Raw genomic sequence first — 12,411 nt, 5'->3', positions numbered from 1 at the left:
ACAAGTACCAATTCTAACCAACATATAAAATCGAATCAAAACAATAATATGGAGTTATTATTTATTCCTTGAACATTCTGCATTTGTATTTGGCATTTCTTCTTATGTAGCCTCCTAGTAAACAACAACAAAAAACCCTTCATCTTAATTTAACATGAATGCCAAGTATGTGTTAAAAACAACAAACCAAACTAAAGGAAACATACAAAAAGAATATCTACTTGTCTGTAACTCTTACTAAAAGTTCTTAAGACAGCATAGCTGTAAATTTTACTAGTTCTTATTCCTGTGCTCTGTAGAAGTTTTAATATCTTTTTCAAAGTAATAAACGTTCTTCAAATAATAGAACTCAATTTAATGAAATAAAGTAAAAACTAGGTATACAGTTTTAATAAACATTCTGTAATCTATTTTATTATGTAATAGGAAAAACAAGTGGGACAAGGGTCATAATATTTTTTCCTGTAATATCTTAATACCCACTGGCCTAATATATATCTTACTTCATTTGTCTTGGATTCATCTGGAGACTGGGCATCTTTTGTTAGCTTGATGTTCTCTGCCATCTTTTTCATAAAGGCATGGCTGTTATTTTCATTCTTTGTCATTAAAACTTCAAGCATGAACCACAGGCACCTAAATGACAAACATATTCACTTAGTAAAGAGACTGATTGTAGGTGCTTTTGCTTAAGGGATTATATAGCTTACTGGGGAAGTTCTGTTGTCTGAATATAATAAGAGTACAATACAGAGAAAACTCTAATGATTAATAGAAATATCCTGTTAATAATATTCAATTCAAATAGAATCATATCACAAATAACAAATATGAACACACAGCTTAATATGAGAAAGCCTGACAGTTTCATGAGGCACACAAAGATTCATTCTATAGGTATTTAATAAACATTTAGATGATATAACGTGTATTAATATCCAGCAATGATTAGCAAACCAGCGTACAGCACAGTCTTGCCATTTTGACTATCTGCAAGCTATGTAGAAGATCTAAGATTGGTATGTAATTCAACTGTGACATAACTCTGAATTTCACATGCTATGAGGCTGGTGTGAATAGTAACCAGTAATTCAGCTAACTAGTTACATCTCAAACCATTTTTGCTGTTTTCTACTTGTTACTTTATATTCATTTAATACATAAAGTGTCTGAAGGTGACACCTGAATTTCTAAGTAAAAATGAATCCCAAATCAGGATGAACATTAGAATCACTTGGGGAGCTTACATCGACAAATCTAGGATCAAAGCCTATTATCAAGTTCCCATGATGATTCTCAGGCAGCCACCACAGACTTACTGTTTTACTCCATCAACAGGAGAGAAAAAACATTTGATGATAATCTATGTATACTTCTTTGGCTATATAGTATATGTAAATGTCTTAAGAGATTACTGTAAGGGGGGAACTACATTATAGTTTGTTTTTAGTAGACCTGTCTTACAAGACATACTAAACTCAGTCCTTCGGGCTGAAATGAAAAAACAATAGATAGTAACTTGAAGCTGTAAGAAATAAAGAACACTGGTAAAGGTAATCACATAGGTAATATAAAGCCAGCATTACTGAACTTCTGATTTGTAACTCCTTTTTAAATATATGACTTAAAAGGCAAATGCATAAAATAATAATCATATATATGTGAAATAAAACAATGTATAAAGATATAATTTTATCAATTAAAATATAAAGGGAGTGGAATAAAGTTGTATAAAAGCATACTGTATAAAGATACTCAAAAGTACTGCATGCTAGATAGAACCAAAAAGTATGTGCCAGTGATTTCAATTTTAACTGACGACTTCAGTACTTTTCCCACATCACTGCTGCCTCTCACAAATCTAATCCCTTTTTCACATGACTGCCTTGCAACTGAAATAGGGCTAAAAAGGTTCCTTAACATAGACCTTGTGTTCTAGGCAAATACATACATCACTTTTTCACTTTATGAAAGTGCTTTCTGGGAAATCCCAAAATAAAAGTTATTAAAAAAAAAAAAAGGAAAAAGAATTTGCAAATAAAATGTATTTATTAAGTAAACAGAAATTAGAATTGGAAGATATTTTAGGGATTATCTATTTCATATCCTGCATTTTATGGATAAGGCAACTGAAGCAGAGAAGTAAAGTTTTTACTCAGATAGCTGAGACTAGAACCTATGTCTCCTGAAAGAGCTACAGGAGGCAGATAAATGTTGATTACAACCTCAAATAAGATTAGGGATAAGGCTTCATGTCCCACATAGAAAAATCATAGTACTTTAAATACAAGCTGAAGGAACCAATTTAAAAGTGCAAAGCAAAAGCACAGCAATGGGAAAATAGACATTGCTTTAAAGTTTCTTGGAGGTCATTTGTAGACAATCCTAGGCTACTTCGTACTTGTTCACTCACCCTGCATCATATATAAAGTTCTATTTTACATAAAAACACTTCTTAAACAAGTGTTTTGCAATTGTTTACCTGCCTGTCTTTTCACTAGAGACAAATGTCTCTGTGACTGGTGTAAGAAATCTAATTTTGTATTACCATAGACCTGCCACAGAGTATCTCGTATGTGTGTGCGTATTTTTGAGGAATTATCTTTTGAGGTTGAAGTATAGTTTAGTTTTAAGGAGAGAAATTTTCACTACATGGCTTTCTAAATTATCAAACTGAAGTAACTGAAGCCCATCTTAATACAAAGGTAAAAATAACATAAAGACCAAATCAACTTATTTCACAGACTCAGCTAAAGCTAACTGCAAACAAACAGGAAACAAACAAAACAACCAAATAGAACTTATTAGATAGGAACAATTTTGTAAGAGGAAACTTAAAATTTACAATAAAAGAATAAAACCATAAGAATGTTTTTATTCTAATGGGAATAGTAAAAGGAAAAAATTTAGCATTTTTTAAAAAGGAAAAATAATTTTTAGACTTCTTAAAAATCAACATGACTTACTCTTTAATATCACGAAGTTGATCAACATCTTGTGATCTTGTAAAATCTGGATCATGGGCTAGCAGGTGAATCATATATGGAACTACATACTCAGGCAACAGCGATAATAATTTCTCTGAAGTGAAAACATTATTATTAACAATAGTAATAATAGCCTTTATAAAAATCCCTCCCTAATTTACGTTCTAACTGCTTCAGTTAACATTTTTTCCCTCAGTTACTTCTAAATTAGAGGCAAAATGACATCTAGATGATACTGAAATACTTTTTTCAATTTTGAAGGCTACTGAAGACAAAGGATAATTTAAGATTGAGTACCTGGAAAAGCTAGGAAAGTAATTCTTTACTCTCTGACATCAGAGCAATGTGTTCAAATCAAGCCACACTGCTGATTCCATAAGAAAAAACGCAGTTCCTCCAAACAGTTTTATGCATTATAAATAGGACTCAGAAACCAGGATTTTAGATTTTACTTACATCTTAACTACAACAACAGCATTCTATAAAAGTCCCAGTGTTAGACCTACTAGAGAATGGACTTGAGGATATGGGAGGGGGTGGGGTGAGATGTGACAGGGTAAGAGAGTGTCATGGACATATATACACTACCAAATGTAAAATAGATAGCTAGTGGGAAGCAGCCACATAGCACAGGGAGATCAGCTCGGTGCTTTGTGACCACCTAGAGGGGTGGGATGGGGAGGGTGGGAGGGAGGGAGATGCAAGAGGGAAGAGATATGGGAACATATTGTATGTGTATAACTGATTCACTTTGTTATAAAGCAGAAGCTAACACACCATTGTAAGGCAATTATACTTCAATAAAGATGTTTTTTTTTAAAAAAAAAAGTCCCAGTGTTATTATAAACTATAATAGAAATATATGAAATAAAACCCTCCACACACACAAAAAAAAAACCCTCCACAAATTGATACACTGACAAGATATATCTGCACACTGAGCACTTTGAAAGTTACTTACCAGTAGCCATGGGGTTCTGTTTAATGTACTCCCTGCGTATACTGATATTTTTTAGTAAACACTGTCGTGCATGTGCTCTTCTCTCCTTCACAGGATCTTTGGCACACAAGGCAAAGATCGCCATATACTCCAATGGGAGGAGTAACTTCACAAGTGCCTTATGTAGCTTCTGAGCAAATATCTGCCTTACTTGATAGCACTCATCCTACAGCAGCACAAAACGAAAAATACTTAAATAAAAGTATTAGTACTTTTAAAACCATGACAAAAACCCCTAGTTTAGTTTTTAAAATTTGGCAAACATTTACAAAAGGACAGTTTAAGCATTTTTAATGTCTTTAAAAAAAGATAATTATACTGAGGGAGTAAATAACTTAATTTTGGGGAGTTAACTGGTTAGAATAGTAATAATAGCAATTCCTTTTGTGCATACATCCATACAGCAAATGGATCTGTCATCTATAGAAAGTAAATAAATTTAACTTTGAAGGCCAAGTAAATGACAAAAATAAGATTGTTACTTACATTAATAACAAGCGCACAGAGCTGAAACTGTTCTGGGGTTATAATTTCATGGTAACAAGGTTCCTGAGCAAGCTTCATTATGGCACTACCAGCAGCTAATCGCAAGCGAGACATATCAGATTTACTATAAACAAACAAAAAAGAAATAAACATTTCCTATAACCATTATCATTCACAAAACTCTTTGATCCCTTTTTGACTGTTAAGGTCTTTAGCATAATTTATGCTTAAAATGACATAATGTACAAATATGGGAAAGTTACTTTGAGTCCTTCAATTCAACACAAGGCAGAAGGCTCAAATCATTGTGACTATCTGATATTAAATTTATCTGCCTTCATTTAAAAATTTTTTATTTATTATTTTATTCAGGTATAGCTGATTTATAATATACTAATTTCAGGTGTACAACATAGTGATTCAAAATTTTTATAGATTATACTCCATTTATATTTATTATAAAATCTTGGCTATATTCCCCATGTTGTACAATATATCCTTGTACCTTATTTTATACATAGTAGTTTGTACCTTTTAAGCCTGTACCCCTATCTTGCCCCTCCCCCTCCGCAACAGTAACCACTGGTTTGTTCTCTGTATCTGTGAGTCTGTTTCTTTGTTATATTCACTAGTTTAATTAATCAATCAATCAATCAATCAATTAATTAACTTTTTGGCTGTGTTGGGTCTTTGTTGCTGGATGCGGGCTTTCTCTAGTTGTGGCGAGCGGGGGCTACTCTTCGTTGCAGTGCGTAGGCTTCTCATTGTGGTGGCTTCTCTTGTTGTAGAGCACGGGCTCTAGGCACGCGGGCTTCAGTAGTTGTGGCCCATGGGCTCTAGAGCGCAGGCTCAGTAGTTGTGGCGCACGGGCTTAGTTGCTCTGCAGCATGTGTGATCTTCCCGGACCAGGGCTCGAACCCATGTCCCTTGCATTGGCAGGCGGATTCTTAACCACTGTACCACCAGGGAAGTCCTCATTAGTTTCTTTCAATTTTTTAGATTCTACATATAAGTGATAACATACAGTATTGTCTTTGTCTGACTTATTTCACTAAGCGTGATACTCTCCAAGTCCATTCATGTTGTTGCAAATGGCAAAATTTCATTCTTTTTTTATGTCTGCCTTCATTTTTAGTTACACTCTAGCTCAGATCTTCCACCACAGCTAATCAAGTCTGCTTACGTTTACAACAGCACTAACTGCAACGCTAGCAAGAAACATTTACATTAGGAACTGTATTCCTCATTTTAAGAGGCATTCACATTCATCATAGAAAACTTGATATTAAAAAAACCTGAAAAATTAAAAATCACTTATTTAAAATCTATTGTATTTCCCACAATTTTTAAATGCATACACATATTTACACAGACATAACAGAAATCAATCTTAAGCCTACAAATGTCTGATGAAATAGAGGGGCTACGAATTAGGAGGTGATTTGTACCAGAAAGTGGGTGGCATCAGACAAATATCTAAAAGGAAAGGATATGGAGGCGAGAGCCAGTCTCTCTCAGGTACTAGTCTCTGAGGCAGTCTCTCCTTTGCAACAGGAAGTTTTCCAAGGGAATCTAGGGAGTCCAGGCACTCCCACCCACACCCAGTCAACTTTTATTACCTAAATTGTAAAACGTGACAGTGAGGTGGTGAAAGGATAGTCTTCTTACTTCAACCGCTATAAGGAACATAACATAGCTTTGATATTTTAAAGACTTTAGGAAATGTGGAAAGCTGCCCTGAATCCACAAGGGACTATTATTTAGCATACAGGAGGAGAAAACATGGCACTCTTGGACCACATGACCATCAAACTGAGCACTGGTAACAATGAGGGACCCTCAAATGGCTTCTGAGGCAAATGATTCAGGAATTAAAAAAATTAATGCTACTATTTGTGTACTTAACTCTGTAAGATGAGGAAACTGAGGCTTAGAAAAGTGACTTATGCAAGTTCACACAGCTAGTAAATGGAGCGTAGGTAGAGTTGAATGAGTTTCTGATTCCAGAGCCTAAGCTAAACTATGGGATACATAAAATCTAATTAAGATCTGCATAATATTTCATAACATGTGTGTTCCACAGTTAACCATTCCCCTATCTTCTGTGATGATAAAAAATGCTGGAAAGAACATGTTTGTACATATATTTTTGTATGATTCTTTTATAATTTCATGAGTGTAAAAATAAAGAGTCAAAAAAAAAGGTCAATGGATAACATTTTTAAGGACTTAGAAACAAAATGCCAAACTGTCCTGCCAAGACTGTGCCCATTTATATTCACAGGAGTTATGAGGGAACCCATTTCCCTGATCCCATGGAGTGATGATTGCTTAAAAAGCTTTTTGCTGATTTGACAGACAACAGGTTCCACTTAAATTAAAATTGTACTTATTGTATTTAGTGATGTCAAACAGTTTTTTAAAGGTAAACTGCTAATATATAATCTTCATCTTTATTGGGGATCCTATTTATCATTGATTTGTAAGAGCTATTAAGCCTTTGCTATACACTGTACATAGTTTCCCCAAATTTAAAACTTCTCATTATCCCTACTCTTCAATCTGTTCATGCAAAGCTACCCTTGGCTTATTTTATGATAAAAATAATTTTTGATTGTTTTCCTCACTGTAATTGTGCATTTCCTATCTCCTCCACTAGAATGCATATTCCTTAGAGGGAGAGATTATTGTATCTTTAAAAGGCTTGGTAGTACCTGGCATGATAGTGCTGAATAAATACTGAAAGCATAAATAAATAGTTAAATCTATCCTCTAACAAAAATTTTAAAGTAAGAATTCATCACAAGTAGAATTTTTCAGTTATTTCAGCTGGACCCTAGTAAATAAAAAATTTGGCTTTTATTTTCATCTTAAAAGGAACAGAAAGAAGAAATGGTGATTTCACAGATTTGAAGAGTGAACAGGTGTAGAAATGAAACAAATTTTTTTTTTGGCATTTGCAGAACCTTGTATAGTCTTCTGCAAACCATCAGGAGGCTGCATCTCTTCCTTCTTTGAACCTACACTGAAATTTTTATTCCCTTCGTGGCATCAAGACACTCTACTTGTTCAATCACTATACTAGGGTAAGTTCCTTAAAGGCAGGAACTGAATTTTATCTGTTTTTGCTGCAATGCTTTTCATAGTGTTTTGCAAAGAGTAGTAATTCAACAAATATTTGCTTAACTGATTCAAATATTGAAGCTAACTGTAACATTGCTATACTGATTATGACTAAAAGTTTACTGGAAAAAGGTCAGTCTTTAGGCATGAAGAAAAATACACGATCATTATTCAGATACAAACCCCAAATAAGTATGTAAAATTTAAACACAAAGCACATAGTACAATTACAACAGTCAATATTAAGTAAATAATTCCTATGTAAGCTCTACCAACATCTTGAGCTAAAAAAACCTGGAAAGGAAGAAAAATCTCACCTGATCTTCTTTTGCTCTGTCAGGTCACCCTCACTAACCAACATCGCTGATAATAACCGAAGAGTTGAATTGGCAGATTTAGACTGGTTGTTTTTCATACCCAACAGCCACCTTACCAGAAGTTTAATTGCCTGTACCTATAAAATATTAACATGCTAAAAAAAGAAAGCAACTTAAAATTCCACTTAAAGGGAAGATTAATTTATGTTTATTAGATTAGTGAGATTACTTAGCTGCCGGAAGACATGTTTTATTAAACAAGTCTATAGGATAATAACAATGAGAACTAATACTTATTCTGTTTAATCTATGCCAGGTACTTTTCCCAGAGTTACACATGTATTACTTTATTTAATCTCCCAAACAACTCTATGAGAGAGGTATTCTTATTTCCAATAAATAAGGCAACTTAGACACATTACTGTGATAACTTGCCCAAGGTCTGGCTCCTTGAATTCAGACTTTTCACACCTGAAAAATTGCTTTTCAAATCATTTAAAAATATATTGTTTAAAAATAACTAAACTATACTGATTACAGTGATTAAAAATAACTATTTAGATAGACTGTAATATTTTTTGTAGTACTGAAAAACTATTTTGATTAAAAAACTAGGAGATTTCATAATTATTTGTAGCCGTAATTGCTTGGTGGCTTATACTCAAAAGATTGTTATGGAATACATGCAAGAACTAGCTAAAGAATGTAGATATTATTTACTATATTTACTGACAACCTGGATAAAGGAACTGATGGAATAAATGAGGACTATGAAGCTACTCAAGGTGAAACAGATTATCAATCAAGTAAGATGCTAATGAAGAAGTCTTGTTTTAACTCCCAAGACTACCCCTTTAAAAATTAGCTTTCCTGAGGGACAATTTACATCTATCAGAAGTTTTCAATATGACAGCCATCTGTTTTTGCCAAGTTAATATTCTTATGCCTGTAGACAGACATTGGTAAGGAGGCTAGGCCTGAGGTGCTTCTGAGCACCAATATTCTACAGTCTCTATGTATAACAGCCTCACTATCTAATTATCACTATCTAATTATCTTAGCAAGGCAGGAAGGTCTAAAGAACATGCTGACATATACCTATATGTAAATAACTCAATGACAACTACAATTTGAGAAACATACAACTTTTGATTTAAAAATAAAGTACCTCATTTAAAATGCTTATTAACTGTTAGGTTTAAAAAAAAAGGGTATCTATAAAATGTTCATTATCTCAACATAAAAGTTATTAAGATCTATACAAATTTACCTTTGCTAGTACTTCAGGGGAAACCTCTTCATCTGGAGACCATAATTTCCCATTCTTCTCACCTGTTGACTATAGACAATTGAATAAATTTAACTTTTAGAAAAAAATTTTAAATTTTGCTCATTAAGTTTTTCATGCTGAACAGTGCAGTGCTCTAGGAAACCCACAGAAAGTCACCAAGTAGGGACTGGAAAAGAAGAACAAAGTTGGAGGGCTCAAACTTCCTGATTTTGAAACTTAACTACAAATCTACAGGAATCAAGACAATGTGGCTGGTACCTACGTAAGTATAGACATATAGACCAATGGAATGAAACAGAAACCCAGAAAACCTCACATATATCACATATATGGTCTACTGATGTTTCACAAAAGTGCTAAGACCAATTATGGGGAAAAGAGCAGTCTCCTCAACAAATGGTGCTGGAAAAACCAGACATAGCCACAAGCAAAGGAATGAAGCTGGACTGTTACCTTATATCATATATAAAAATTAACTCAAAAAAATGGATCAAAAATCTTTACTTAAGAACTAAGACTAAAAAACTCCTAGAAGAAGGTACAGGGGAAAATTTTTATAATCCTGGAGTTGGCAAATACCTGACAAAGGTCTAATATTCAGAATATATAAAGAATGTTTACAACTCAACAACAACAAATTCAATTAAAAGTGGGCAAAAGACTCAATATCTAAAGAACAGCCATTAAGCACATAAAAAAAATCAACATCATTAGTCATTAGGGAAACAAATCAAAACCACAAGATACTACTTTGCACCTACCAGGATGACTATTATCAAAAAAAACCAGGAAAGAATAAGTGTTGGCCAAGATGTAGAGAAACTGGAAGCCTTGAGCATGGCTGCTGGGAATGTAAAATGGTACAGCCACTGTGGAAAAATGTCTGGCAGTCCCTCAAAAAGTTTAGCATAGAATGACCATGTGACCCAGCAATTCCACTCCTAGGTATATACCCCAAAGATCTGACTTTGGGGACTCAAATGTTCATATCAGCATTATTCACAACAGTCAAAAGGTGGAAAAAACCCAAGGGTCCATCAATAGAAGATAAACGAAATGTAAGTTACACATACAATGGAATATTATTCTGGCATAAAATGAAGTTCTGATACATACTACAACACAGCTGAATCTTGAAACCGTTATGCTAACAGAAATAAGCCAGACACACAAGGATAAATATTGTATGATAAGAGGTATCTAGAATAGGCGAATTCATAAAGCAGGAAAATAGAATAGAGGTTACCAGAGTCTGGGGGGAGAGAAGGCAATGGGGAGTTACTGGTTAATAGATACAGAGTTTCTCTCTAAGATGATGAAGTTCTGGAAACAGTGGCAATGGTTACACAACAATGTGGGTGTATATTTTAGGTGGTGGCTTGGGCCATTGTTGAGAGTTGCTTGGCTTTCCTGGGTTATCCTCTGTGTATACAGGAGGTACACATGTTATTAAACTTGTTTTTTAATAAAACAAAAAACACCCAACAAGAATGTGGGTGTATATAATGTAAGAGAACTGTACACTTAAAAGGGATAAAATGGCAAAGTTTATATTATTTATATTTTACTACACACAAAAAAAGAGAACTATCTTAAAATAGAATTTATCAACAATCAAGTCATCATCTAAGAAGTGTCAAATTTCACATTTGTTGCCAGCCACATCTATCAGTAGTGCAAACAACAGATGTATGGAGTAGGAAATGAGGCTTTGGCCATGCTCTTGCATCCCTATCACATCCAAATGGAGGGAGAGAAAAGAGTAAGGAGTGTGCTGGCAAGTATTTTTTTTTTAAGTTCCAATACTGAGTGTTCAAAGGCTATTGGACCGTTTAGAAGGACTAGATAAATTGGATAAATTAGTACTGCACTGAAAGTCATCCACAATGATCCAGCAGGTAGACTGATTTGTGTCTTCATTCAATAACTCTTTAATTTAGATCCGTTTGGTAAAGCGGTGATTCTTAATCAGACACGTGTTTCAGTAATCACTTGGGGAGCCTTTTCAAGCTATACATCCCAAAGCTCCAACCCAATGCTAATTAATCAGTATGTGCGCACACATGTGCACACACACACACTTCAATAACTAAAACAGAATACATAAATCTAGTGCCAAAAGTGCAATGTAATTATATTTCAAAAAGCTAGTCAAGTACAATTCCACTTATACTTTAAACAATATTTGATAAAACAAAATTCTAGTACTCTAGTTAACTGTCCTTCATAGTGTTTGACTTATATTTTTCACTTCATGATTCATCTATCTCATGTTCTCATTTTTTTCTTTCTTCAAGAAGTGTTAAGTTCTAGTAATAGCTACACAGCAGGATGTCATTTGGAAATTTAAGTAAGTAAATAAGGAGGTAAAATATATAATAATTTTAAAGTAAAAGAGAATCATACAGAGAGAAGCAGAAGTGTTGTTTCTGTGACAAATAAAGATGTAAACAGTCTTAATCTTATGATTCTAAATTTAATTAAATGAGAAACTTACCCTGTCATTCATTAGCAGATCTTTCACAATAAAATTTGCTACTACAGATTTCATTGGGGAAGCAAATTGATCTGGTGCTAACATAGATATGTGGCCCAATGAAACTAATGGAGTTATAAGTTGTTCTGGTACATCAGCATTGAGACTCCTACTGAGTGGCTATAAAAATAAAACAGTCAAAATTACTAGTTTGTTTTATAAATATCTAGACATTGTACAGAAACAGTAAATGTTCCTGAGTCCTCCTGAATTTATCATGCCCAAAAAAATCTGTTCTAATGAGATGATCAAAAGTAACTTCAATCATATTAGACACTTGATTCTTATTTCACCTACCAAAATTTAATAAGATTCAAAGAAGGTAAAAAAAGATAAAAGAAAAAAGTAAAGCCCACATATAAGGTAGACGTAAAAGCAAGAAAATTCCTGCATGGTCAAATCAGCATTATTTTCAAGTCATGTACAATAGTTTTGTTATATTGTTGGATTTCTTAACCTGTGGGAACATTTTAAATGACCACGGATCATAAAAAATAAGAGTTCATGGGTTCTGTTCATATTGTATCCAATTTATGATAATAGGAATACTTATCCAGTAGTGGAATCAGGCAAAGGATCATACATAAGGAAAGGCAAACAGAACTAATTTTCAAGTAGGGTTGTCAGGAATTTTAAACTGGGTGGTTCAAAGTCATCTACTGATAGTTTCT

General features: G+C 33.7%; 1 protein-coding gene across 2 annotated transcripts in view; it reads right to left on the bottom strand.

Annotated features, from left to right (window-relative positions):
- PDS5A (PDS5 cohesin associated factor A) overlaps positions 1 to 12,411 on the bottom strand; it is a 128,553-nt gene that overhangs the window by 18,753 nt on the left and 97,389 nt on the right. For both annotated transcript variants that reach the window (XM_057546611.1, XM_057546612.1), the window contains exons 21-27: positions 11,702 to 11,860; positions 9,184 to 9,252; positions 7,914 to 8,050; positions 4,474 to 4,597; positions 3,949 to 4,153; positions 2,967 to 3,081; positions 504 to 636 (exon numbers count right to left, since the gene is read on the bottom strand). In XM_057546611.1, the coding sequence (XP_057402594.1) occupies positions 504 to 636; positions 2,967 to 3,081; positions 3,949 to 4,153; positions 4,474 to 4,597; positions 7,914 to 8,050; positions 9,184 to 9,252; positions 11,702 to 11,860 (942 nt within the window). The remainder of the gene's footprint in view (positions 1 to 503; positions 637 to 2,966; positions 3,082 to 3,948; positions 4,154 to 4,473; positions 4,598 to 7,913; positions 8,051 to 9,183; positions 9,253 to 11,701; positions 11,861 to 12,411) is intronic.

Source organism: Balaenoptera acutorostrata, chromosome 5 (genome assembly GCF_949987535.1).
Source record: "Balaenoptera acutorostrata chromosome 5, mBalAcu1.1, whole genome shotgun sequence".
Classification (NCBI taxonomy): Eukaryota; Metazoa; Chordata; class Mammalia; order Artiodactyla; family Balaenopteridae; genus Balaenoptera; species Balaenoptera acutorostrata.
The sequence above is the reverse complement of the archived record's forward strand: the minus strand, read 5'-3'. Positions and strand labels throughout refer to the sequence as shown.